At 52.6% G+C, this 26340-nt stretch overlaps 1 protein-coding gene across 11 annotated transcripts in view; it reads left to right on the forward strand.

The window, feature by feature from the left end:
- The first annotated feature begins 1274 nt into the window (after nucleotides 1-1274).
- Nucleotides 1275-26340, forward strand: part of VIPR1 (vasoactive intestinal peptide receptor 1) — a 36532-nt gene continuing 11466 nt past the window's right edge. For 3 of the 11 annotated variants that reach the window (XR_014822280.1, XM_013981507.3, XM_013981508.3), the window contains exons 1-5: nucleotides 1333-1508; nucleotides 2664-2778; nucleotides 13852-13960; nucleotides 19780-19887; nucleotides 26119-26225. Coding sequence is in view for 6 of the 11 variants with exons in the window: in XM_013981507.3 (XP_013836961.2) it covers nucleotides 13900-13960; nucleotides 19780-19887; nucleotides 26119-26225 (276 nt within the window). In the remaining 5 variants the exon portion in view is untranslated. 11 annotated transcript variants of the gene reach the window in all.

Below are 26340 nucleotides of genomic sequence, written 5' to 3' on the forward strand. Positions count from 1 at the left end.
GCCCCGCGCTGGAGTGCGGGAAACCTGGGTGGGTCCGCAAGGAACTCTGACGCACCTGCCGGTCAGCAATAGAACCTCCTTCAAGCAGCCACACACATCCAAAGACGCCCAGGGACGCTCAGCCCTCTCTGCCTCTTCACTGAACACCGCCCTCCCCACTCCCCCGTAACAGTCACCAACCAGCCACCCTATCCCCACAGCCACCTCCAGCCTCGACTGCACCCTTTTGAACCCTCGGAAAGACGGTCAAGCAGCCACCTGCATTTGGTTCACAAGAATACGCCCTCATTCTAAAGACAATAAACCAATTCCTGAGAATGCGAGGTAGAGGCAGGCTGGCCCGAGGTCCCTGCTGAGCCCTGGAAGCGAGACATTAGAGGCAGGCGGCCCTGATCCGGGCCTTTCTCTGTACCTCAGTTTCCCAGACTGTAAAATCGGTAAAGCAGGAGGAGGTTGTTTTAGGTCGGAGTCTGGGCCCGAGCGCAGGAACAAACCTTCCCTCCCCGCGTGGGGGCGCTGGAACTTCGGCCCTGCCTCCCTCCAGAGGTGCTAAGGCTGAGACAAGGGAGGGCGCGGACGCACCACCCTCCCTGAAGCACGACCCCCATTCCTCGCCGTGAAAGGTCCAGGAGCTCAGCCCGTGCCGAGCACGCCCTGCCACGTTGCCAGGGCTCAGGGGAGGCACCATGGAACCAAGAATCGGGTCTCACTCGCGCCCTGGCTTCCCCTCGCCTGGCCTCTCTGGCGCGGGGAGGTTGGGTCGATTGAAAATGGATCAAACAGTGAGCCCCACTACCTGGGGCACTTGTAGCCTAGGACCCTACGCGGGCTGCAGCCCTCAGACTAGTGGATAAGAAGTAACAAGTTTCGTGGTCCGGCCCTCCTGCACTAGCCCTATGAGGCAGGAAGTGGAAAATGGGGAGAGTGGCGGGGAGGCCTTCTGGAGATGGTTCCGAAGGCGTGAGGTGTACGAGCCGAGCGCCCTTAGGTGGGGCTGAGGGGGTGTTTCCAGTCAGCCAGGCTCTCGGAAACGTCGTGAGCCCAGCAGGGAAGGCTGGGGTGTGCTGGGGTCTCGGGACTCCTGGAGATGCAGTCCGAGGGGACAAAGGCCTGTCCACGCCTCGCGACTGAGGACTGACGTGTGGGACTAGCGGCGGGAGCGCAGGGACTCCCTGCTCGCTGGAGTGCCCCCGGTCCCGCCCCACACCTGCGCGGCCGCCCCACTTCTGCCAAGCCATTGGCTGGACCCGCCGCCCGTCAGACGAGCCCCCGGAGCCCGCCCCCGCCCCAGCGGCGCCTCTTAGCGTTGGGGCTACCGCGGCAGCGCAGCTCAGTCAGGCTCCCCACCGTCCGCCGCGTGGTGCGCCGCCCGCCCCCGTCGCTCGCCCATTACTGGCGCGGCGCCGCCCGCCGCAGGCTCGCAGCAGACCATGCGCCCCCTGAGCCCGCCGCCGGCCGGCTGGTTCTGCGTGCTGGCCGGCGTCCTCGCCTGTGTCCTCGGCCCCGTGGTGAGTGTCCGCCGGGCCACCCGGAGTCCCAGCAGCTGGGGGTGGAACGAGGGTGACGGGAGCCCGGCCGTGTGCTCACGTCTGTGTGGACGGGATAAGGGGCGCGGAGCACGCTGTCTCCCCTCCTGCGCGCCCCAGACCCGACCTAGACCCGAGGGAAGGGTGGGGTCTCAGTCACACCGATTCCCTTCCAGCGCAGCCAGGAGCGGGCCTCTAGGACGCCGGTGGAGGGACGGCGGGCAAGTGCAGCTCCTAACTCGCCTTTCGTGCAGAGGCTGTGGGGTGGGAAGGTCACTGGATTCAGGGTTGGGGACTGTGGTCCATTGAAACGGAAGGCTTGGTAGACGGTGAGAGGGAGGCTCTAAGTGTCATGGTTGTGTGCTGTGCCCGTCTGGACGCGTCTGTGGGGCATTAAGCTACTTGTAGGAGTGACGTCTCAGCAGCAGACCCAGAGCTGAAGGCTCTGGGTCCTGGGAAGGGGTTTTGGGGATCAGATGGCTGGCAGGGAGACCCTTCCTTTACCCTCCCTCTGAGCGAAGCTGAAAGGTATGAAGCCCAAGGTCGAAGGTGGTGGGCAGTGAGGGTTTGAGGTGTGTTTACCAGGGAGGGCCAGACATGTGCCTGGGGAAAGCGGAGCAGGGAGCAGTCAACAAGCAGTGGCCACCCTCTTCTCCCACTTGTGCTTCATCCCCATATGGGTGTGTGTGTGTGCCCCTAGTGCATGTGTTCCCAGCATGCCCTGTGTATGCTGTGCCCATGTGTGTGTCTGAGGATGGCTCACCTGGGCTGCAGGGCAGATTCTGATTGAGGCGGTAGATGCATGGGTTACCTTCTTGCAAGATCAGGGAAGACATGAAGGCTACCAAAGCCCATTTTACAGATGGGTAAAGTGAAGCCCAAAGATACCAGAGCCACACCTGTCCCTGACCCATCAGACGAGGACTGAGGTTGATTTCTCTCTAACCCTACCCCAAGACTTGAGGAAATCTGGGGCTGGTGCTTGGGCAGGACCTAAAACTTGTTTCCAGGTCTGACACTAAACTCCAGGCTGGCTGGTAGGTGGGTGAAATATATTGGTCATTTAGTCTATTCTGTCCCATGATTACCTCTGTTCCCATCAACTCCACCAAGACAGGAATCTCTGTTTCCATCTAGCTAATGTCTTGCACAGCCTGGGGATAGGCAGCTGTCCTGGAGATGGGATGCCAGTCCTGGGAGCAGACCTTATGGCAATTGGCAGGATCCCTCCCTCCTCCCACTGACAGCAGAGGTGAGACCCACCTCCTGGGCATTCAAACCTCCACCAAATTCTGGCCCTGAGGCCACAGCTCTGGTACCACTTACAGCCTCTCAGGGTCACAGAGCCTCCAGGCCTCACCAGCAACCCTCTGGCTCTCCCACCCCGGGTTCCAACCCTTCAAATTCTCTTTGGATGAATCAAGTCTCTTGGGATCACTACTGGTACCCTGTTCCCCCTCCATGGAAGCTTCTCAGCCCAGGGACAGAGTGGTTTCAGTGGGACTCCCTCTCATGCTAGGCAGCATCTGCCCCCTACCTCCTGAGACAGTTTAAGCCTGGCTCCTCCAATGCTCCCCTGTCTTTCCGCATCTCATTCATTAGTTCTCAACTCCAGCACCTCCTCCAGACTGCCTTCCCTGATTGCTCCACCCCACTCAGCCCTCCCCACTTTGACCCCACCCCTTCAACCCTACTCATCTCCCAGGCTGGGATCTTCTGACCATCCCATGGGATCAAGGGCTAAGGTCTCTCACCCTCCCACATCCCCTACAGTTCAGTGCTGGGCTGGGCCCACAGAGGGAGGAGAAGGGACTCGCCCAGGAATGGGTGAGGGCAGGCTAGAATGAGGAGGCCCCATTTCCCTCTCTACTTCTCCTTCCTCCCCACCAGCCACCACTTGCTCTTGGGCTAAATGGACACCAGGCAGTCCTCTTCCAGCCCGACCAGGGTTGCAGGGTGGGGGGGCGGTGGGCGGGGGGGTGGGGGTGGTGTGACATTATCAGAGTCATAAAATGGCAGCTGCAAAGTTCAGTCTGAAAGCCCAAGGCCTTATCACTCTTGTTTATGGTGCCCTGACCTCAGTCTGGGAAAGGGAAATCTCTGAACAGGGAAGGAAAAAAAAAAAGGAAAGAAAACCTCCAGTGTCTCAGAAGAGGAAGTCCTCCCCAAGGCCACCCTTTAGGCCTTCCACTGTCCCTACCCCCTTGACAGCAGGCACAGGGACTCTTCACTGGTAGCAGAACTGCTCAAGCCAGTGCCCAGGCCAGAGGCAGGGTGGGAGGTGTCATAGAGAAGGAGCCGACCCACACTCTGCCCTGGGAAGTTTCTCTAGCTGGTGGGGGAGAGCAGAGCCAGTGACCTAGGAGGACGGGCCCAGGTGGGTGTGGGTGCCGCCTTTAGAACTGGGGCAAGAGTTGCTGAGAAGAGCAGTCAGAGAAGACTCCCTGGAGGAGGCAGGCCAGCCCCTGAAGAATTCGGCCAAATGGTCCAACCTTCCACCTGAGACCATAAAACAGCCTCTGTTGGCAGGACCAATGGGCCTGACCTCAGAAAGAGGAGGAAGTCCCTAGCTCTCCCACTGAGGCTGGAATGACCAAGGGGTTCAGGGAGGCTTGGCTCCTCTGACTCCCCTCTGAGGCGGATTCCTGACCACCTGTTCCTGAAGGCCTCACCTTGCCTTGGGGATCCTGCCCTGGCCATCTGCTTCCAGCTATTCCAGAAGCCGCCCATGGCTGCCCAACCCTCGTGGCCCCCAGCAGGCTACCCTGTGGACTTTAGGAAACAAGGTTACAGCAGGGCCAGGCCTCCTCCTTAAGTCAAGTGACAATGTCAGTCAGGCCTACCGGGGCCTCTTTGAGGGCTATGCTGGAAAAGCAAGCTCCCATTGGAGGTCTCCACCCTCCATGCTGCCCTGAGTCTCAGTCTCCCCTGATGTTTCTAGAGCTTCCATTATGAGGAGCCTTAGCTGGGGCCAGGAGACCAGTCCTTACCCTACTCCCTGGCATTGGCTAGTTAACCTGGAGAACATGTTTCATCTCTGCGGAAGGGCCTCAGTTTCCTCATCACAAAAGGGAGGGTGAGAACCCTTGGCCCAACATGCAGAAGAAATGAGAAGACACCCCTGACAGACAGAGTCTCCGCCTACACCACCCCACCCCCAATCTCACCACTGACTCTGAACCTCTCTTGGCCTCCCTTTCAGGACTTCTGTGAGACTTCAAGGAGGTGAAAGTACTCTGTGAACTGTGTGACAGGTTGTTCCTTCCTCTTGATCCCCAGCTTGGGAGCTTGTGGACCCCTCTTTAGCCCTCTCTTGTCTCCACCTGCCCAGGGTTTCCAGGGCAGGAAGGACTCCTGGGGACAGAGGGTGTCACATGCTCACGAGGTGGCAAGACAATTTGAAGGGTGAGGCTCCAGGCCCAGGCAGGTGACAGATCCTCTCAGGGAGGGCTGGGTGATAGGTGACAGGCCTCCCCACACAGCTGGAAGCCTCATGGCAACTCAGCCCTGGATGCAGGAATTCGGCCAGAGGACTAGACCTATCCCCTTCTCCCTGCTTCTTCTTCTTAACCTCCCAGACTTCACTCTTCCCTGTCTGGCTTCCCAGCACAAAGCTATTCTCAGTGCATCCAGGAAAATGTACAATAAAAGAAACAGTATCAGAGTTCCTGTCGTGGCTCAGTGGTTAACAGTGGTTAACAAATCCGACTAGGAACCATGAGGTTGTGGGTTCGGTCCCTGGCCTTGCTCAGTGGGTTAAGGATCCGGCGTTGACATGAGCTGTGGTGTAGGTTGCAGATGCTGCTGAGATCCCGAGTTGCTGTGGCTCTGGCGTAGGCCGGTGGCTACAGCTCCGATTCGACCCCTAGCCTGGGAACCTCCATATGCCGTGGGAGCAGCCCAAGAAATGGCAAAAAAAAAAAAAAAAAAAAGAAAAGAAAACGTTTGATCTCGCTACCACATTGTATGGTTTTTTGAACTTTTATTGTGAACATTTTCAATTTTTTTTAAAAAAAGTAGAGCAAATAGTATAATGAACCTGGAAATATCCAGTTCTTGGGGTGATGTTAACAAAATGGCAGTCTGGGAACTTCCAGTGCTCATTCCCCCCCCATTTTCTAGGCTTGGCAGTTATGAACTTTTAACCATTAATATTTGCATCAGATGCAAATTATTGCATTTGGAGTGCATAAGCAATGAGATCCTGCTCTATAGCACAGGGAACCATGTCTAATCACTTGTGATAAAAAGAATGTATAACTGGGTCACTTTGCTGTACAGCAGAAGTTGACAGAACATTGAATCAACTATAGTAAAAAAAAATTTTTTTTTTTTTAAATCACTGCTTGTTGGAGTTCCCTTTGTGGTGCAGCAGAAACGAATCCGACTAGGAACCATGAGGTTGTGGGTTCGATCCCTGGCCTTGCTCAGTGGGTTAAGGATCCGGCGTTGCCATGAGCTGTGGTGTAGGCTGGCAGGTATACCTCTGATTAGACCCCTAGCCTGGGAACCTCCATGTGCCAAAGGTGCGGCCCTAAAAAGACAAAAGAAAAAAAATCACTACTTGTTAAAAAATTTTTGCATTATTTTCCAGTTTTGGCTGAAGTACCTTAAAAATACCTTATAGGAGTTCCTGTCATGGCTCAGTGGTTAACAAATCCGACTAGGAACCATGAGGTTGTAGGTTCCATCCCTGGCCTCGCTCAGTGGGTTAAGGATGTGGCGTTGCCATGAGCTGTGGTGTAGGTCGAAGACGTGGCTTGGATGCTAGGTTGCTGTGGCTGTGGCGTAGGTCAGTGGCTACAGCTCCAATTAGACCCCTAGCCTGAGAACCTCCAAATGCTGTGGGTGCGGCCCTAGAAAAGACAAAAAAAATTAAAATAAATAAATAAATAAAAATACCTTATAGACATCATAGACCAAATTATTTTAAGATGCATCTCTAAAACCAAAGGACATTTTCCTGTATAACTATGATACCAAAATCACACCTAACGAATTTAACAGGGATTCCTTAATATGCAATATTCAGGTATCTCCCAGCAGTATTTCATCATAAAATGAAGAGTGTTATTATTGGGGGAGGGCATGGTGTTTGTAGATTTATTGCAAGGAGCTCTCCTGCCTATGTCAAGGTGGGACACTACAGCAAGCTGGCAGCTGGGTCAGGAGAAAAGCAGGGGGTCTTGAGCAGGAGAGGGTGAGCAGCAGGCTGGACTTCACTGGCCAGGGCCCGGTCTTATATTCACCCACTCTCACATGGCCCATTTTGTAAAGGTCCAAATCTCTCAGGAAGTGCCTTCCACTCTCTTAAAAACAAGTTCTTCCAGCCCAGGGGGTCATCAGGGAAGGGAAGCCACCAGCCAAAGTCTCAAGGATTCATGGCTCCCTGTTATGGTGCCCTGCTCTCTGTGGGCGACCCAACACTAACATCACCCACCGTGTTTGTAAATTTAGTGTTCTTTCCCCAGCAGTGCCCAGGATGACTTTTAAGAGCAGAGGATTTAAACCTGAGTCCCTGCTGCCCCTCTTTCACTGGTCATCCTTGCAATGATCCTCTGCAAAGAAAGCCTGAAAGATTTCATACCCAAAAGTAAATCTTGCAACAGGGCCTTTTTATGGGACCTGCCTGAACCCCAAGCTGAACGCCTTTGCTTGCATTCTCCTAATCATGAGAGCCCTTGTCCTGATACCACCCTGAGCTGCAGAGAGTTTTTTTCTTGCCCCAAGCCCAAGCCTGCATCCCTATGTCTCCCACTTTTTCTTACCCCCAAAACCCTCCCAACACCAGTTCTCACTCCACCCTCCTACCCCCCTGCTTAGAGCTCAGCCTTTCCCAGGAGGAGGTGTGGCTGGCAAAATTTGAATTTGCAGAGATGGGAGGCTTCGGACTATTGGCAAAAGGTTATGAAAACACAGAGAGGAAAAGAGAAATGAGGCTGTAGTAGGGGGCAAGGGGAAAACCAGGCTTGAGACCTCTCCCCTGGTGGGCATGGCTGCCACATATCCACTTGTAGGCCATTCAGACTGTCTGGGGTGATGCAGGGCAGTCAGGCTGGGGGTAGGCTGGGATCTGGATGGAGACAGCAAGGCAGCTGAGCATGAGGGGCCTGGCTGGGGCTTTGGCAACAACTGCTAACACTTCTTGGCATTCCCCTCGTGTCCTTTACATGTGACCCTCAGCACAGCCCTGGATGTGGGCTGTGCTGTCATTATCCCCATTTTACAGGTGAAGTGGAGTGACTTGCCTGCTGTCACCCAGCAAGGAGGTAGCAGACAGTCTGATTCTAGAACTTGTGGACTTAACTAGGCCCTGCTGTCTTAGAAGAGAAGCTACTTCTTTGAAAGTGGCTGGCATGCCACATGATGCTCTGGGACTTTAGAGATAGTTTTTAATTAGCGAAATTACGAATCAGAAGTGACAGCTCAGGGAGTTGCCCCACACGTGTGCACCTGTGTAGCCACCACACAATTCAAGCTGTTATACGTTCCCATCAGCCCAGCAGACTCCCTTGTGTCTCTTCCCAATAAGATGAGGTTTAATTTCAACTTCTTTTAGTGCCCTCTGCAAAACTGGGAGCATGTTTCTCCTCTTTTCTGTGACTACTGGATCCCTTCTGTGATTTACCTTATCTTCCTATGACCATCCCCATTCTTTTCTCCTCTTACTCCTCTCCTCTTTCCCTTGGCCTCCTACTCAACTCCAAGGTCTCCATCTCCTTACCAATTCAAACACAAAAGGCAAAATGAAGGGGGAAGCTGGGGAAGCTGGATTGCGGTCCTGTGTGCACCTCTTTCTCTCTGGGTCCTCAGTTTCCCCTCATGACTCTTTGTTACCCTGTTATTTCAATGGGGAGGGGGCTTAAATAAATCATGAGATATGAAATGGTAATGGGAGAATGGTAAATAGGACCCTCCTGAGCCCTGGCCTTCTATTCCCCATTCTCCACCTTGCTCCAGCCATCCTTAGTGGGAAAAAAAGAAGAGAAGAAAAAGAAAGAACCTTCCTTTGACAAACCTCAGAAGCACAAATGATCCATGTTGGACCCTGTACTTGGTAATTTACAGGCAGGAAGTTCTTTCTCCTGTCTCACCTATTGCAGCCTGCTGCATTCTAGACCCCTCTCACAGACTGTTCTCACAGGCTGTTCCTCAGAGGGACTCATGTACACTCACAGCCCCGCTTCTGTCCCCCTCAGCTTCTCCTGCCTTCTTCAGCCTCCAGCTGGGGGTTCTGATTCAAGGTCAGTAGCTGTGGTCTCAAGCCTCCCTTGAGGGGGTTGACTATGGCCCACGACACCTGAGCTGGGCTCACCCTGTCTTTCTGAGCCCCTGCTTCTAACAGCCACAACTCCCAGAATCTTCACCCTTTCCCCCAAACCTCAGCCTTTGTCCTAAATCTCAGCAAGCCCCACATTAGGAGGAGAAAGTAGTACTCTCTCCCAAGCCCCTCACAGTGGGGATAGAGAGGAGGGGATCTACTGAGCAGGCGGAATTAGCGAGACTTGGCTAATCCAGGCCCCAGCCAGATACTCAGGACTCTTTTGCCAACCCCGAGTCAGTCACCTCCCACATCTAGCCAACAAAATGGCAGGAGACACAGGATCAGGATTGAAAGGGTGCAGTGGACCTCTTCATTCTTGTCTGAGTCTCTTCTTCTCGGCTTAGGAACTCCTGTCCCAGAGAAGGCGTTGGGGGCCCAGTCTGGCATGAAACTTTCATCTTAACCCAACTGCAAAGTGAGACTGACTTTGAGCTTACTTGGACTTCAGCCCAGCACAGGAATGAGTGCAGGCTTGGGAGAAAGCCCTGCTTTCTCCTCTCATGAGGTGGCAGGAGACAAGTTGGGAGATGTAGGCAGTAGTGGGTTTAGAAAGGGGCTTGAATGCCAGTTTCGGTGTGTGCACTTTGACTCCTAGGACCATCAGAGATTTGATGCAGGAAAATGAGGATAGGGATATATATTTTACAAAGATCCCTCAGGTTGCAGGTGGTGGGACTAAATGCTATTGCACTAGTCCAGGCAGGAGCTGATAAGGCCTGGCCCCTGCCTGCCTTTCCCACCTTGTCTCCTGATGCCTTCAATGCCCCTTGCTGCAGCCACATCAGGCTTCTTGCAACCTCGAATGTATTGGGCATTTTCATGCTTCTGTGCTTCTGCACACACTGCTCCTATTTTCTGGAATGCTCTTACTCCACTTCTAATGGTGAAATTCTCATACAACCTCAAAGGCCCACCTCTACTTCCCTTTCTCTGCAAATCCCACACTCCAGTTATATCTTCCCCTGGAACACTTCCCTGGGACTAGTAGTCTTGGCTGTATCTGGCTGGGAACTTTCCAATTTTGTGTGTCTGATGTCCAGAGGGAAAATGAGGATGTTTAGAACAGGGAAATAAGTGGAAGAGGAAGTCTGAAGTCCGCTTGAATTCCTCAGTGATAAGGGCTAGAGGGAGCTGCCCTGGCCCTGTCCTTCAAAGGGCAGTGGTTGACCAGATGGCCCAAGGCAAGGTCATGGATAGGGATTGATGCTCTCCAGATCGGTGGTCAGAGACTTAAGTCCCTCTGGGAATGTACATTTGCTGAGTGACCTCAGGTCCCTCCTTGGTCTCTATTTCCTCTACCCTTCTCCAGATGGTGTCCAGCACTCAACTAAATTGTGATGAAGACAGAACTCATTTTCAAGACCATTTCCACTTTATTCAGAGATACCCCAGGCTCCCAGGTTACCACAGGGGCTCCTGCCCTTCCTCTGAACATTGAATGCCTCTCAAGAGAGACTCGGTAGCTGTCCTGCTGAGGTAGCAGAGGTGATTAGAGAAGCTAAGCCCATACCCCTCTACCCTCAAAGAGTAACAGGCAAAAGCCACCAGGAGTCCTATAATTCCCTCGGTGATTGGAAAAAAAACATGTCTTGACAAACAGCATGGCCATAGCCCTGGCTTAAGAGGGTTCAGCAAATGAGAGCATCCGTTGTCCTGTCCTCAGAGTACAAGTCTGGACTCTAGATTACAGGGACAGAAAACTCAACTGGCTCAAGCTATTAGGAAAAGTATTGAGTCGGAGTTCCCATTGTGGCACAGCAGAAACAAATCTGACTAAGGACCATGAGGTTGCAGGTTTGATCCTGGCCTCGCTCAGTGGGTTAAGGATCTGATGTTGCCATGAGCTGTGGTGTAAGTTGCAGATGCGGCTCAGATCTGGTGTGGCTATGGCTGTGGCTGGCAGCTGTAGCTCCAATTAGACCCCTAGCCTGGGAACCTCCATATGCCATGGGTGCGGCCCTAAAAAGAAAAAAAAAAAAAAAAAAAGGTATTGAGTCAAAACAAGGCAAGCCTCAGACCAGCAATAAATTACTCAATTTGGAGTTTAAAAAAAAGGTACTAACTGATGTTGCCAAAAGCAGCACTGATTTCAGGTATGGCTGCCTTCAGGGGCGCAGAATGTCAGGAGGATCCAGTTTTTCTCCATCTCTTTATTCTGCTTTAGCTGTGTGGCTTTCATCATTGTGTTTTACTTGGCAACAAGATGGTGGCAGTAGTTCTAGCCCCTGCGTACTTTGAGGTTTCCAGTCCAGTGGGAATGAACAAATCCACTTGCCTGATCGCTTAATCCAAAGTCCCAGGAATGAGCTTCCTGGCTCTGAAGAGCTTGACTTGGGCCATGTGCCGGGCACTATGGCCAGGAATGCTCTGACTGGCTTGCATCTGGTCACATGTTGATCCTCTGGAAGAGAGTTCATCAGAACCCCATGGACTCAGAGTCGGGAAGAAAGTGGTTTCCCGAACAGAGATGAGAACATGGCACCAGAGGAGGGTAAAGGATGGTAAAAGCCAGCAACACAGATGTCTACTGCCATCCATCCTGCTTTCATGTTGTGGGGTGATGACAGATGAAAAATGGGCAGGAGAAGCAGGCAAAGCAGGGAAGGCAGCAGAAGCCATAATAAACCCTGTTGTTGGGAGACAACAGGCTGGGAAGGTACTTCAGGGAGAAATGTGCTCCAAGCAGGCAAGAGAGACCAATGGTGGGACACAAGCTCAGGTGGCCAGTCCCTGGGTTCCTCTTCCAGAGGCCACCTCTGGGATCCCTCTGGTCACCCCTTTTTCCATGCCCCAGCAGGATGAGGCTGACACAGATCCCTTAAAACAAAGCATCATGAGTTTTTCCATCTCAGTGACCCTTTTTGGCAAGAGGGGAAGCATGTGACCCCAAAGAGGGACTACAGCGCAATATTTCCTTAAATCTATCTTTTAAGCATTATACAAACAACTGTATCCTGCTACATAATAGATCTGTGTTACTGTCCATATGCCAGGTGTTTTTTGTTTTTTGTCTTTTTAGGACCACACCCACAGCATATGGAATTTACCAGGCTAGGGGTCCAAACGGAGCTACATACAGCTGCCAGCCTACACCACAGTCTCAGCAATGTGGGATCTGAGCTGTGTCTGCGAACTACTCCGCAACTGACAGCAACACTAGATCCTTAACCCACTGAGCATGGCCAGGGATGGAACCCACATCCTCATGGATACTAGTTGGGTTCATTACCGCTGAACCACGACAGAAACTCTGTCCATGTGCCAGGTTTTAAATGACTTACCAGCTAATACCTTTACCCTAATTGACTGATAGAGTTAATGGTTCAAGATCAAATCTAGGCTCACTGTATGGCTTCCAGGCTCATGGCACATGGGCGAGCAAGGTCAGGGTGCTAGGGAGTCTGAGATGCACTGTAGACAAGGAGGCCTTCCCTGGGACCTGGGCTACCTCAGCCCTGATGCTTGCCTGCATATGGGAAAGTTAGACAATGAGGAGGTTCCACCAAAGCCTTCAACAAAGAATGAGAGATGAAAGAGTGATGAAGTGGAAGGGACTTAGCCGTGTGGCCTCTTGAGCACTGAGTTGTCCATCTTTAGTTTGGACCACGCCCCCACCCCGCCCCATGCCCCGCCCCATGCCCTGCTCTCGACAGCAATAGAGAGTTCACTGGTACCTGGGACGCTTAATGTAGTTGACTTACTTAGAACAGTGGTCAAAGTTGCACCCTTGGTGCCTACAGGCCAGACAGGGACCCCCTTAAAGGCAGGAAATAAGAGGAAGCTCCCACCTAAGCTCCCACTAAAGCCCTCCTACAAGAAGCCTTTGAGTCAGCAGGGGAGGTGGTTGAGGCCCATTTGGCCCACAGGGAAACTGAGGTCCAGGGAGGTAAGGGGAACAAGCTGGAGGAGACACTGAGAAGCTCCGATTCTGGAGCAGTCTTGTTGGATTCTCCCCACAGCCCTGTTGGGAGCTATGACATTCTTCTCCCTGGCAGAGATGAGGAAGCTGATGTGGGGTGGCAGCCACTTCCCTAAAGCTTGAGACAGGTAGAAGCTGGCACCACCCAGTGATTCCAAGGACGTGGAGACCTTTACCCACCTTCCCCACCCAGTGGCTCCCAAGACTTTTTTTTCTGGATGTTCCCAGGCAGCTATCACCCCTACTCACACATGAGCCCCAGTGCCACTGTCTTCTTGGCACACAGGTCTGTCCCCAGCCCTGACCTCCAGCCAGCATGCAGGGGAGCGGAGGGGAGAAGCTTAAGCTCTCCCATCCCTTCTCCCCACCTCCCAGAGAGAGGAGGCCTGGTAGGATCGAAAACCTTCCGAAAGGAGTCCTCTCTTACTTCCTGAGCCCTTCCCCTGCCCTCACTAGATCTGATACAGCTTGAAATAGTTAGATGCTAAGGAGGCAGAGAAGCTTTGGTCAAGGAGGCCCAGCATCACCTTCCCAGCCTGGTGACCCAGGGGGCTGAGCACAGGCTCCTTGAATGGGGATAGAGGCTGGGAGATGCAGCCAGACTCCTGGATTCCTCCCAGGAGTTGGACCAGAAGGCAGGGTCCAACTCCTGATAATAAGGTAGCACCAGCCAGGCCCCACTCATTCACAGAGACTGAGATAGGGAGCAAGAACTCCCAACCCAAGCTGGAAAGTCTAGTGGGCCAGCTCTGGGCTCTAAGGAAAGGTCCCCTAACCTCTGTCCAAAATCATGCCACCAACAAAGAAACAATGTTGTTACAGCCACAGTACTATCAGAGCCACCAGGAAGCCATGACAGGGCTCTCAAGGCAGATCCTCTTTGGGGACAATGGACAAGAGTTTAGGGTCAGAGCCAGGTCAAGATCAGGCTTCAGTCTAAGGTCAAATTCAATCTGAGTTGGAATTGGGGTTCAGGCAGAAATCTGCATCAGTCCATCATTTTCCTGGGGTCTGTGGATGACAGGTAGGCTATGGATGAGGCTGATGCCCACCCCCCCACACACCCTGTCTCTGTCCCCCAGGGCAGCTGGGCAGTCGGGTTGCAGCAGGAGGAGTGTGACTATCTGCAGATGATCAAGGTACAGCACAAGCAGTGCCTGGAGGAAGCCCAGCTGGAGAATGAAACATCAGGTGAGGCCCCCACAGCTCCCCAAGGAGCCTGCTTTCCCTTGCACATGAGTCCAGGTCCAGGTCATATTCATTCCACATATGTGGGATGGGGATAGCACCAAGGAACTGCTGGGTGATGAGGAAAAGGTGCTGGGAGGAGCTGGGAGAGCCATATGGAACAAGGAAGAGGCTAGCAGGCCTCTATGCTCCCATCACCCCACCCCAGGTCTGGGGAGCTCCCTGCTATAGGCTGGGGAGAATTATTAAACTGGGGTTCTGAAAAGTGATGGAAGCCAACTCTGCTCTTGGAGATGAGGGTGTCCTACTCTTCTTCTCCAGGAAGAGAGAAGATGATATCCATGGCTTCCAGCCCATCTGGAATGGGAGGCCCTGATGCACAAGGTGGGGGCCTGTGCCACTAAGGACCCCTGGCCCAGCCCAAAGAAGGGCTGGGATAGCTCACTGGTGGGAGCCCCCCAGGTCAGATTTCTTAGCCTCTGACTTAGTTTGGAGCTGAGATACAGAGAACTGGCCCCAGAAAACCACACTCTGGGATTAAGTCATCATGAGGTGTTAGCATCTCAGAGGAAGAGCAGAAGACATTTGGTGACAGCATGTGACCACCGTAGGGCACATGGAAGCTCAAAGCCATCTTGGCAGCCTAGAGCAAGAAGGAGCCTGCTAGCCTGCACAGGTCTGGAAGACTCACCACAGAATGGGGAAGCTGAAGCCCAGCTCCTTTCAATACTAAGCTCTGCCAGCCAGCACAATGCCCAAAGGTGACACCACATGCATAGGTACCTAGGCACAAACACTGGCCTTGCTATCCTAATCCACCCTTAGCAGGCCACATGAACCATTAATTCATCCTGCTGATTAGACAAGGTCAGACTCAGAGGCTGAGCACATGTGGACCCAAATTCCCAGGAAGTCTGGGACAACTCAGGCCTGGCAGTGTGAAGGGAGGTGCCAGGGACGCCCTCAGGCCAGCTGCAGGGCTATCAGATGAAATGACAGCACTGTGTAATCTTTTTTTTTTTTTAACTTTTTAAAAGCTCTAGGGTTTTATTGTTCACACTTAGAATTGATTTTTTTGCTCACTGTGAGATATGGATCCCCATATGTATATCCCATGTTACCAGCATATTTTTTATTGAAGTATAGTTGATTTATAATATTGTGCCAATTTCTGCCATACAGCAAAGTGACTCAGTCATACATATATATATACATTCTTTTTTATATTATTTTCCATCATGATCTATCCCAGGAGATTGGATATAGTTCCCTGTGCAGGACTTTATGGTTCCCTGTGCAGAACCTATAGTTCCCTGTGTAGGACCTTGTTTATCCATTCTAAATGTAATAGTTTTCATCTACTAATCCCAGACTCCCAGTCCATCCCACTCCTTACCTCCTCCCCCTTGGCAACCACAAGTCTGTTCTCCATGTCTGTGAGCCTGTTTCTATCCTGTAGATGGCTTTGTTTTGCCATATTTTAGAGTCCACGTATGAGTGATATCATATGGTATTTGTCTTTCTCTTTCTTTTCTTTTTTTTTTTTTTTTTTTTTGTCTTTTTAGCTATTTCTTGGGCCGCTCCCACGGCATATGGAGGTTCCCAGGTTAGGGGTCGAATCGGAGCTGTAGCCACTGGCCTACGCCAGAGCCACAGCAACGCGGGATCCGAGCCGCGTCTGCAACCTACACCACAGCTCACAGCAACACCGGATCGTTAACCCACTGAGCAAGGGCAGGAACCGAACCCGCAACCCCATGGTTCCTAGTCGGATTCGTTAACCACTGCACCATGACGGGAACTCCTGTCTTTCTCTTTCTGACTGACTTCACTTAGTATGATAATCTCTAGTTGCATACACGTTGCTGTGAATGGCATTATTTCATTATTTTTTATGGCTGAGTAGTATTCCATTGTGTATACATATCACATTTAATCCATTCATCTGTCAATGGACATTTAGGTTGTTTCCATGACCTGGCTATGGTGAATAGCAGCACCCTCTAATCTTCACTCCCCTACCCTGTGTGCCCCACACTTGGCTCAGCAGTCCTGCGGTAGGAACGGGTAAAAGTAGAAGACTTCCTTTAAAAGGTGCCATTTGACTCAGAAGGGCAGATAGAATTTGGAGAAGCAGAGAGGCTGAGAAGTTGGAGGTGCCAAGATAGACTTCCCATGGTGAGCAAGGAGTGGGTATAGGGTTCAAGGCTCATTGAGAGGGAGAAGGATGGGAGAGAGCAGTGGGGTGCCTGTGCCAGCTCTGTGCCTCCCTCCCAAGTCACCTCCTAGAGGCCGAGCTTACAGTTTATGTAGCAGCCTCACTCAGGAGCAGGGAGCATCTTTTCTTCCTGCTCCCCGGTCCAATCCCTGTCTCTGGGGCTGACAGTTGTACACCTCCTCCTGGGTCCCTCCTTTTGGGCCCTGATGCCCAGGCTCTGTGCCTCCCGCACCGTAAGTATGTGTAGCTTCACAGATGGCCTTTGCCTCTCCCAGCTCTAAAGGAGGAACCAACCCCTGTCTCCTGGGGCTCTGAGACTGTGACCTGGGTGGAGGGGTGGCCGGCCCTGCCTGGTGCCTATGTACCCCCGATCCTCCAGGGAAGATGGGCAGCACCAAGCTGCAGACAGGGACTTGGAAGGCCCCAACAGTGGGATCCGGGATCGTGGCAGCCCAGAGAGGCCCTGACTTCAGACTCTAGGCCCCACTGTAGCACCTCCCAGGCCCTGAGGGCAGGCCACCCTCGTGATCCCAGTGAGGTCATTGCTGGCACAGGGTGCCTGTCGGGTGCCAACAACCTAAAGCCAGGCAGTTGGCCTGGGATCCTGAGGAGAGCATGTTTGGGTCTGTGGGTGGTGAGTCTGCCCATGGCCTTGTGAGGGGCTCTGTGCATGTTCATGCATATCCAGCTGTGTGTTCCTGGCTCATGTCTGTCTGGGGCTGCATCTGTGCCTCTGGTGTCTGTAGCTCCAGGTCTGACTCTGAGTTTGTGTGTCAGGAAAATGTGTCTGGGTAAGCTTGGACCTGCGTGGATATGTCTGCCTGGTATGTTGTACCTCTGTGTGTTGGAGTGTGTGTGTGTGTGTTGGGGGGGGTGTGAATGTCTATGATACTCTCAGTTGTGTCTATAAATGTTGTGTCTGTGAGTTGTGTGTGTCTCTCTGTGCCTGAATTTGCTTGTGTCTGGCCTTTTCATGTCCAAGTACATGTATGTGTGTATATGTTTGCATGTGTGCCTGTGATTCTATATGCCTGGGAGTGCTTGTCAGTATGTTGTCATTCTATGCGCATATGTCTATAAAAAATGACACAGCAGAGGTCCCAACCATGCCTTGCCATCCCTCACCCCAAGCTGGGCTTTCTTTCCTGTTGAGATGGTAGCCCCAGTGGACACACATAGCCATCCTGGGCCCTTTGTCTCTGTGGGCCTGGTGACATGTGTGGTGGGACCTTTGTGGCCTCTCTGGGGGCAGATACACAGAGAATACTCCCAGGCCCAGCTCACAACAATAGGCCCTCCAGGCACCCAGCATTTTCTTGGGTGTCATCCTCTCTCAGCTTCCTGACCCTGCTCTCTCCTGAAGGAACCCTCCCCGACCATGTTCTCCCTACTGGCCCCTCTTTTCTGGCTGTCCCCCCTTGCTCAGCACAGTCTATAGCCCAGCCCTGGTGGTACTGAGATTCCTTGAGCCTAGCATGCCCCCACACACACTGAGGGCAGAGCCCAGCCTCCCCTCTGTGCCACTTTTGGTGAAGCTGAACTCAGGGCCAGAGACTCAGCTCTGAATCCACTCCTGACCTGGGCTGCTGGAGATCCAGAGAGCCCAAAGCCTGGCAAAGACTCAGACATAATAGCTGGCCTGCAAGACAGGGTGTGTCCAGTATTGTCAAGGCTATACACAATCCAGCCGAGCAAAATTCCCACAGAAAGAGGATAGAGCCCTTCAGACCAAGCAGAGTGCAAGAGGTTTGCTGGAGACAGAGCATGTGAACAGGCTGTCCCCCTCACCAGCAGTGTGATCTGGGGCTAGTTACCTAATTGCTCTGTGCCTCAGTTGCTCATCTGAAAAATGGCAGGTTTAAATGAGTTATTCACGTAAAGAGGGCAGAACAGTCTCCTGCATGTAAAGACTACATACATGTTTTCTGCTGATATTAACAGGGTCTTAAATCACTAGCAGGATTTGACTGGTCTGGAGGACAACTACATCGCCTCCAGAGAGGCTGGCACAGGAATGGAGGAGAGACTGGGAGCCAGAGTGAGGCCACAGAAGACTCAAGATAGGATGGGCAGTAGCAGATGGGGTCCCTGAGGCACAGAGGCTGTGCTCTCTGACCAAGCCCCGGAGATCCAGGTGTTCTCAGCCTTCTGCTGCAGGTGCCACCTGGCTACCAGAGCCTGGAAAGGTCCCGCACCTTGCTGCCAGCCCACTTCAGCACTCAGGCCCGAGGTTCTTCCCCAAGTGGGGATGTCCTTCCACCTCCTCCTCCCAGGCCCCCTGCTTGGGAACTCGTGAACCTTCGGACCTGGGCTGGGCTGGGTTTGGCCCAGCTGGCATTGACTTTGGCTCAGGGGTTGGGTTTCCTGAGTAAATCTATGGGACTGGCAGGGTTGCAAAGAGACAATTAAACCTCCCTTAGGGGAGGGCATCCAGAGGAGGCCTTGTTTCTCAAGGGCACCCATACCCTGAACAGGCAAAACCTTTGCATCTGCCTATTAAAGCAGACCCCTGGGGACCTCACTGTGCATCCTTCACCAGCCAACCCGCCAAGGCTAATAGGTACACAGTGGACAGAACACAGCCCGCCATGCAGGGTTTTCTCCGAATTCACTGCCTGGTCACCACCCCCTGTCACAATTCATAGTTCGACTTGGTTGGGGGCATCTATGTTGTTCTGTGAGTTTTATGAAGACGGCTCATCTTATCATTCCCAACAGCTCCTTTTTATAACAAATATTTTCTAATGTCTCCTTTACTATTATAAAATGAAATTTAGGACACACGTTTTTTAACGATGTTCTAGTTGTAGCGTAAAACAAAAATGAAGAGTAAAGAAATGTACAATAAAACACTGTGTACACATTCCAGCATGATCACACCAAAAGATAAGAAAACATAGTCTAAAGGTTGTACCTATAAATATAACTTCTGGGAATGTGAGAGCTTTAAATGTAGATTGATATATATGGGAGTTGATTCACCAACCCAGGTTCACTGGCAGCACTGCTATAGGTAATGTGATTTTCCAAAACATTGAACAGCTCTTAGTATCATTCAGAGCACAGCAAAGCCCAATCTTCTCTCCCTTTACTCCGTGGTTGCATTTATGGAAAACCTGTGTTGTTGAATGCATACAATGAGTACCTTGTGTTTATGAGTAAAATGAAGTAAGAGTCTAGGCTTTGGTCATTACAAAAACTTTTCACCTATGCAAACACTTAGCAGCTCAGTGGAAAGTCCCAAATGCTACCCAATTCATCGTTGTGCAGGACCGTGCAGGACCATGCAGGGCGGCTGCCTGGCATCCCTATTGCCTGCCCAAATCTCTGCAACAAACAAAACCCTCACCACTGTTCATAGCACCCCCAGGGGGCGTTCTGCCACTCACCGAGGACCATGCGACAGCAGTTATGCCGCCTTCTCCCCACTCCCTATCCAGCCCTGTACAGCCTGGGTGGGACTGTGCCTCCCCTCTCAGACTGGAGGCTTCTCAAGATGAAAGCCTGGAGGAGGAGGAGAGTGGGTGCCTGTGGGTTCAGGCCTCAAGGCTGGAGGCATCTGGTGGCCATGCTGACCCATGTGTCCTATGCCTTCACCCCACAGGCTGCAGCAAGATGTGGGACAACCTCACCTGCTGGCCAGCCACCCCTCGGGGACAGGTGGTTGTCTTAGCTTGCCCTCTCATCTTTAAGCTCTTCTCTCCCACTCAAGGTAAGAGCCCTGAGTTGAAGGGTGGGAGCTGGGTGGCAGGAGTCGGGTCTGCTGGAGTGGGGACTCACCTCTTTTTTTTTTTTTTTTTTTTTTTTTTTTGTCTTTTTGCTATTTCTTTGGGCCGCTCCCGCGGCACATGGAGGTTCCCAGGCTAGGGGTCAAATCGGAGCTGTAGCGACTGGCCTATGCCAGAGCCACAGCAATGCGGGATCCGAGCTGCGTCCGCAACCTACACCACAGCTCACGGCAACACCGGATCATTAACCCACTAAGCAAGGACAGGGACCGAACCCGCAACCTCATGGTTCCTAGTCGGATTCGTTAACCACTGTGCCACGACGGGAACTCCGGGACTCACCTCTTAAGGAAATGGGAAGGCAAAGTAGGTCTGCAGAGGGGCTGGAGCAATCAGGGGGGGCTTCCTGAAAGAGGCTGCACTGGCACTAGTTCTCTGAAGAACTCATGGGATTTGATTAGCTCTTCACAGAAAGATAAGCATGTGAGAACAGCTTACTAAATATTTGCTCAGCAATTGATAACTGATTGACTGACAGATACTTGATTAAATTACGGCTCCCATGTTCCCATTGTTTGAGGCTGGTTATGATTCCATCTTTCACTGCCTGGAAGCAGTGATCTTTCAGACTCTGCAAAACCAGCCTTGCTTACACACCTTCTCATGTTCTGCTTAAGTGAATGTTCACATATAAGACAGAAAAGAAAAGGAAGTGGGCTGCCTTGCTGCTGCATAATTAAAGAGGCTTAGGGTACATAGTCAGCCATCCTTTCATTCAGTGAATGTTCATTCAGCACCTACTAGTTTGACCAGTACGGGGCTAGACAAAACACAGAGGAGTAAAATGCTGTCTGTCCATAGGGAACTAACATTCTAGTTGGAGAGACATTTAGCAAGAAAACAAACACACGTATTAGAAATGGTAAGTGGTACTCAGAGGGAGAAGAGGTTAAAGCAAAGGCCAGAATCATGGCGGCCTCCCTGAGGAGGTGATACTTCAGCTGAGGTCTGAGGACCTGGGCTGGGAAAGAGCCTCAAAGATGCTGGAGGTGGAACCACTGAGAGGATCAAAAGCCCATGGGATGAGCCCTGAGGAAACTCAGAGGCCAGTGTGGCTGGAGTGGAGAGTCAGGGGAGGGAGAAGAGGAAAGAGGCCAGCGGGCAGAGGCCAGACCACGCAGCTCCTACAGATGGGACTTGGGCTTTTCCCAAGTTCACGGAGAAGCCACTGTGGGGGTTTAGCAGGTGACAGACACAGTCCAGTTCAGGCTTTTAACTTTATCATTGATGGTTTCTGGGAGAAGAAATGATTCTCAGAGTACAAAGGGGAAGACACTGCCCCAAGGCAGATGAGAGATGATGATGGTTTGGACTCGGGTGGAGAGCAGGGCAGGGGAGGGTGGGAGGAGGGGTATGTGAAGGGGAGGGAGGAGTCAAGTGTGCCCCCACTCAGGTCTAGGTTTGATGAGCTGGGGAGGACAGAGGGAGGAGCAGGGCTGGGATGGAAAAGGTTGATGATGGACAGGACCTAGGTAAGGATTCAGAGGATGAGCAGAAAGTCTCTCGCTCCAGGTTGCCTTTCCCTCTCTGGACCTGTTTCTCTCTTTGTAAAGCGGGGATGGGAAGTAGACCAAATGGCCCCATTGGGACAGGCCAGTTTTGCTCCCCAGTGCTCAGTGCTGCAGCCTCAGCAGTGAAGGGGAGATCTGGACACCTTCCCTGAGGATGCCCTTCCTAAGGGAGCAGCCACGGGTGTGGAGTATTACAGGCCAGCGCCCACCTAGCCCAGCCCTCTTCCAGGGGGACCCCATGCCTGGGTAGCTCCTCCAGCAGCCCTCACTCCCATCAGCAGAGCTTGGCAACCATTCTTTCCTCAGATCCCTGGAAGCGCCTGCTAATTGCATTCCACTCTGACACTATGCTAATTGCATTCCTCCGGAGGCTCTTCCTTCTGTCCCTGATGGAATTGTAAAGGCAGCTCCTTCACTTGAGAACCTGGACTGCAGCCCACCATCTGGCTAACTCTGAGGCTGCCAGCCTCAGTGGAGCCCACACTGAGCCTTTGGGCACATGAAAGAATGGCGGCCCTTCCTCAGGTGGAGTCACCCTCTCACCAGAACCCATCTGGTGACCAGCTGAATATGAAGTAAACTTTGGCCCCTGGACCACGAGCCAGATGCCCCTGTGCAGCAAACAACCTGCACCGCTGTATTTGGCAGCCTTAGCCTCTGAAAATGACGGCAGGAAATAGGAGACTGGGTTGGAGGCTGAATGTGTAAAGGAAAGGGGGTGTGTTTTCCTGGGCAACTAAATGAAAAAGGTGTGAGCAACTGACCCTAAATTCCAAAGAGAAAAGTTCACAAGTAAGGGAAGTGTGGGGTAGGGATGACAGCAACCCTAACGCCTGCCCCTTTGGGTAATAAGAATGGGGAAGGAGTGTCTTCCCTGGAAGGGTTTGAAGGGACCTGGTTCTACAGGGAAAGTTGAAGAAACCTTGTAGATGATAAAGATAGTAGGGAGTTAAAAATAAGTCATTTGCCCAGGCCGGGTAAAGAACCTGGGAAGAAGGGTTGGCCAGGCAAAGATTGCTCACCAAGGCACCAAAATGTTTATGGAGGCTTAGGCCTTTTATTTGCAGTCTGCATGCCTTTCATCTGTGTTGTTTTTGCCTTTAAATATTTGAGGAGACTTTTTTTTTTTTTTTTTAAGAGTAAGAGATAGGGTAGCTATTTTGATGAGGAAACACCACAGTGTATATCGCCTGTGTCTATGGGGTCTGTAGGAGACTCCCTGCCTTGTGAGGCCATAGATAAGGCAGTCTTGTCAACCTAAGATGACTGTCCTGGCTGGCTGGGACAGGGTGCCATTGACAGCATTTTAGCAAGAGCCGCCATGGTCAGGCCTAGATTTTAGAACAATCCCTCTGGCTCTCTCGTGATAGCAGGGTGAAGGGGGTAAGAAAGCAGGGCAACCCATCGGAAGGCTCCTACCTAATTCAGGGAGATGAGGTGGTGCTGGTGCTGAGGAAAGAGAGGCTGGGACAGGCCTGGTGACAGATGGGAAGAAAGTGGGGGGAGTGGGGAGGAGATGATTCCTGATTTCTACTTCTAATCACTGAGTGGGGTTTTCACCTGGAGAACCAAGGGAGGTGAGGGGGCAGGAAGGCCGTGACTTCTTTTAGAGACATGGTGAGAGGAAGGAGACTGGGAGAATGGGGGGTGTCCTTCCCGGGACAGGGTTAGAGTCCCTTGCCCCTCTGTGTCTCTTTTACATACACAAGGTCTGTCAGTTCACAGGCCCAGAAGAGGGGGGAAAGAGACTCTTGGCTGCTTCTTGGGGTCCCTTGGTGTCTTCCACTGAGATCTCCTCCAGAGCAGATTCCTTTGAGGCCTGGGCCACAGTCCCAGGCCCTTCAAAGAGGCTGTCCAGCCCTGAAGATGACCTATTCCCCACTGCTGTCCCCTGCCATCCAGGTAGTGCCAGCTCTGGGGAACAGGGCGCCCCTTCAGACACTGTTGGGGACCTGGAAAGATGTGGAGTTGAGCTGACCTAGGTCTGCATCCAAGGCCTGCTTCTTCCTTGCTATGTGACCATAAGCAAGTCACCCAACCTCTCTCAGCCTTGATACTCTCATCCTCTTTTTTTTTTTTTTTTTTTTTTTTTTTTGCCTTTTTAGGGCCGAACCTGCAGCATATGGAAGTTCCCAGGCTAAGGGTCTAATTGGAGCTGCAGCTGCAGAGCTACACCACAGCCACCACAACTCGGGATCAGGGCCCCATCTGTAACCTGCATCACAGCTTGAGGCAACACTGGGTCCTTAACCCACTGAGCGAGACCAGGGGTTGAACCCACATCCTCATGTATACTAGTCAGGTTCTTAACCCACTGAGTCACAACAGGAACTCCAACTCTCCCATCTTTTAATGGGACTAATGATGACTCCTGATCACTAACCTTAACACATTAATGTTTGCTTTCTGCTGCCCCCACAGAAGGCATGTGAAGCAGTGTGTAGACACTGATGAGTCACCCAAGCTCACTAGCCTAATGAAAGATGACACCAGGTGCCTGCTAGGTCATGGGCGTGGCCTCATTAAGCCCTGGGCCCTCTGGTGAGTGGAGAGCCCAAAGCCTGAGGCCTTAGTGTCCTTGCTTCAAGCCTGGCTGATTTGGCCTTGTTCCTGTTTCCTACTTACCTTTGCCTCAACAATTAGCTCCTAGCAGGGGGCATGGCCTCAGAGCCCCCAGTGAGCTCCTAAGACCTGGGGCCAAAGTGGACCAGCAGTTTGCTGAGGGGCTAGTTGAAGCCTCTAGCTTGGCTTACCCAGAGCTGCAGTGGGGGAAAGATGAGGGGCTGAGAAGTGGCAGCAACAGGACTTTTCTTGCGCCCTGGGAGCTTCCTGCAGCAGTATGATTGGGAGGCCTGTACAGAAAAAGGGACACCAAGGTAGAAAGGCCCCGCCCAGTGTCCCTTCCCCAGCAGAGTCGTTCCTGCCACTCCTGAGACCTCATAGTGGAAAGAGATCCAGCTAGATGCTCCTTCCTGGTGATCCCCCCACTCCCACCTGTCCCTCAGTTCCTCATCCATAAAGTAGGGTGACAAGAACCTCTTTCAAATGGTGCAGGAGGATTTACAGAAGTAGTGACTGGGGAATTTGCCTGGGATGTTCCAAGCACCTGGCAAAGCTGGAAATATTAAACATGCATGCACAGTGACCCTCCCTGAGCTCAGGACAGCTTGATGCTTCCTACAGCCCTGCACCTGCACACCTGAAATGAGTTCTCCATCACCTCAGTGCAGGTGAGGGCCAAGGTTATCTGGAAAGACTCTAGAGACCACACTTGCTCTGCCTGTCCTCTCTATGTATCCTTGGGCAAGTGACCAGCCTCTTGGAGCCTTACTTCTCATCTGTAACATGGTATTACCTTCCTCACTGGCTGCTCCAGGGGCTTCAACAAAATAATGTGCCTGAAGTGTTCTGTACAGCTGTACATGTAGAAAGTTCTCAAAGTGAGCATTGTGACCATGGTGGTGATGCTGGTGGTGCTGATGGTGTTGGTGCAGGGGGGGGAAAGGAGCTAGAGGGCAAGGATGTCAGGACCCATCTCTCTCAGCTCTTCCTCATCACTTCGCCTTATCTTTCCTACTTTTCTCTCCCTCCTCCTTACCTCCTCCTCCTAGCTCTTCTCTCTCCCTCTCCTTTCCTCCCCCTCCTTCCTCTTCTCCTTCCTCCTTCTCCCTCCCTCCCCCACAACAAGCCTGGCCAGCCAGCTCTCTCCTGGACTCAATGTCTCTGTAATGAGTCCTGGGATGGGGGGGGGGCTCTTTCTATTTTCTATTCAACCCCTCCTCTCCCTGGAGTGTGGGGAGCCTTAGGGGTACCCCTCATCTCACATGCTCGCTTAGTGGTTCTGTGTTTTAGCTTCAGAACTGGGCCTCCAGGGACAGTGGAGAGTGCCGCTGGCCTGGAGCCCCAGCCTCAATGGTTCAGCCCAGAGATCCTGTACCCCTTTGCTGCTTGATTCTTCTCATGCTTGACTTTGCCTTAGCAGGTGCTCCTGCCAGGAACTCCTGCTTCCCCATCTGTAAGGACTTCACATCTGTGACCTTATCTAACCCCCACCCATCTCCTGCCTCACCTTTGGTCCCTCTCCAGCAGCACATCTGAACCCCCGCCCCCAACCCCCAGTGTGGGGGGAAACCCAGGCCCGTAGGTCCAGGCAGACCAACCCAGGAGGACTGGGCAGGCCTGGGCCCCTCACCCCAGCCAGAGGCTGCTGTCTGTGCCCACAGGAATAAGAAGCCATCTGCCCCGCCAGGTCCATGGCCCTGCAATGTGGGTTAGCATTCAACTCATGCCAGGGGTCAGGAACCATTCTGTGCCAAGGATCCAGGCTACCTGTGACAAGGATCAGAGTTTAAATTGCACCTGGGGTCAGGTTTAGACATGACAAGGGGCAGCACTGAGCCCAGTCTGCTGGGACTGCTATCTGTGGTGGAGGATCCCCTGATAGCCCTGGAGAGGCTTCTCCCTGCCCCGGGCTACCCCATGGTGCCCTGGGCATCTAGGTCAGAACGGCAGGAGCCTAATGCCATGGGGGCGGGGTGGGAAGGAATAGCGCTGAGCACAGACAGCCAGGCCCCATGCCTGCTACACCATCCTGTCCACTCTGAGCCTCATCCTCTCTCCTCTCCACCCCTGCCCTCCACCCAGGCCTCAACGTGAGCCGCAACTGCACAGACGAGGGCTGGACGCCCCTGGAGCCTGGCCCCTACCCCATTGCCTGTGGCATGGATGACAAGGCATCGGGTTTGGACGAGGTGGGCTTTGGTGCACCCCACAAACACCCCAGAGTGCCCTGGCTTGCTAGCTCCTCCCACTCTCTCCCACCAAGGGGCATAGTTGCCTTCTGTGTGGGAGTCAGGATGCCAGGGG

This window comes from Sus scrofa, chromosome 13 (genome assembly GCF_054392235.1).
Source record: "Sus scrofa isolate SSC_HxYL_T2T_F1_AM1 chromosome 13, Sscrofa_HxYL_maternal_Yorkshire_Landrace_v2.0, whole genome shotgun sequence".
NCBI classification, from domain to species: domain Eukaryota; kingdom Metazoa; phylum Chordata; class Mammalia; order Artiodactyla; family Suidae; genus Sus; species Sus scrofa.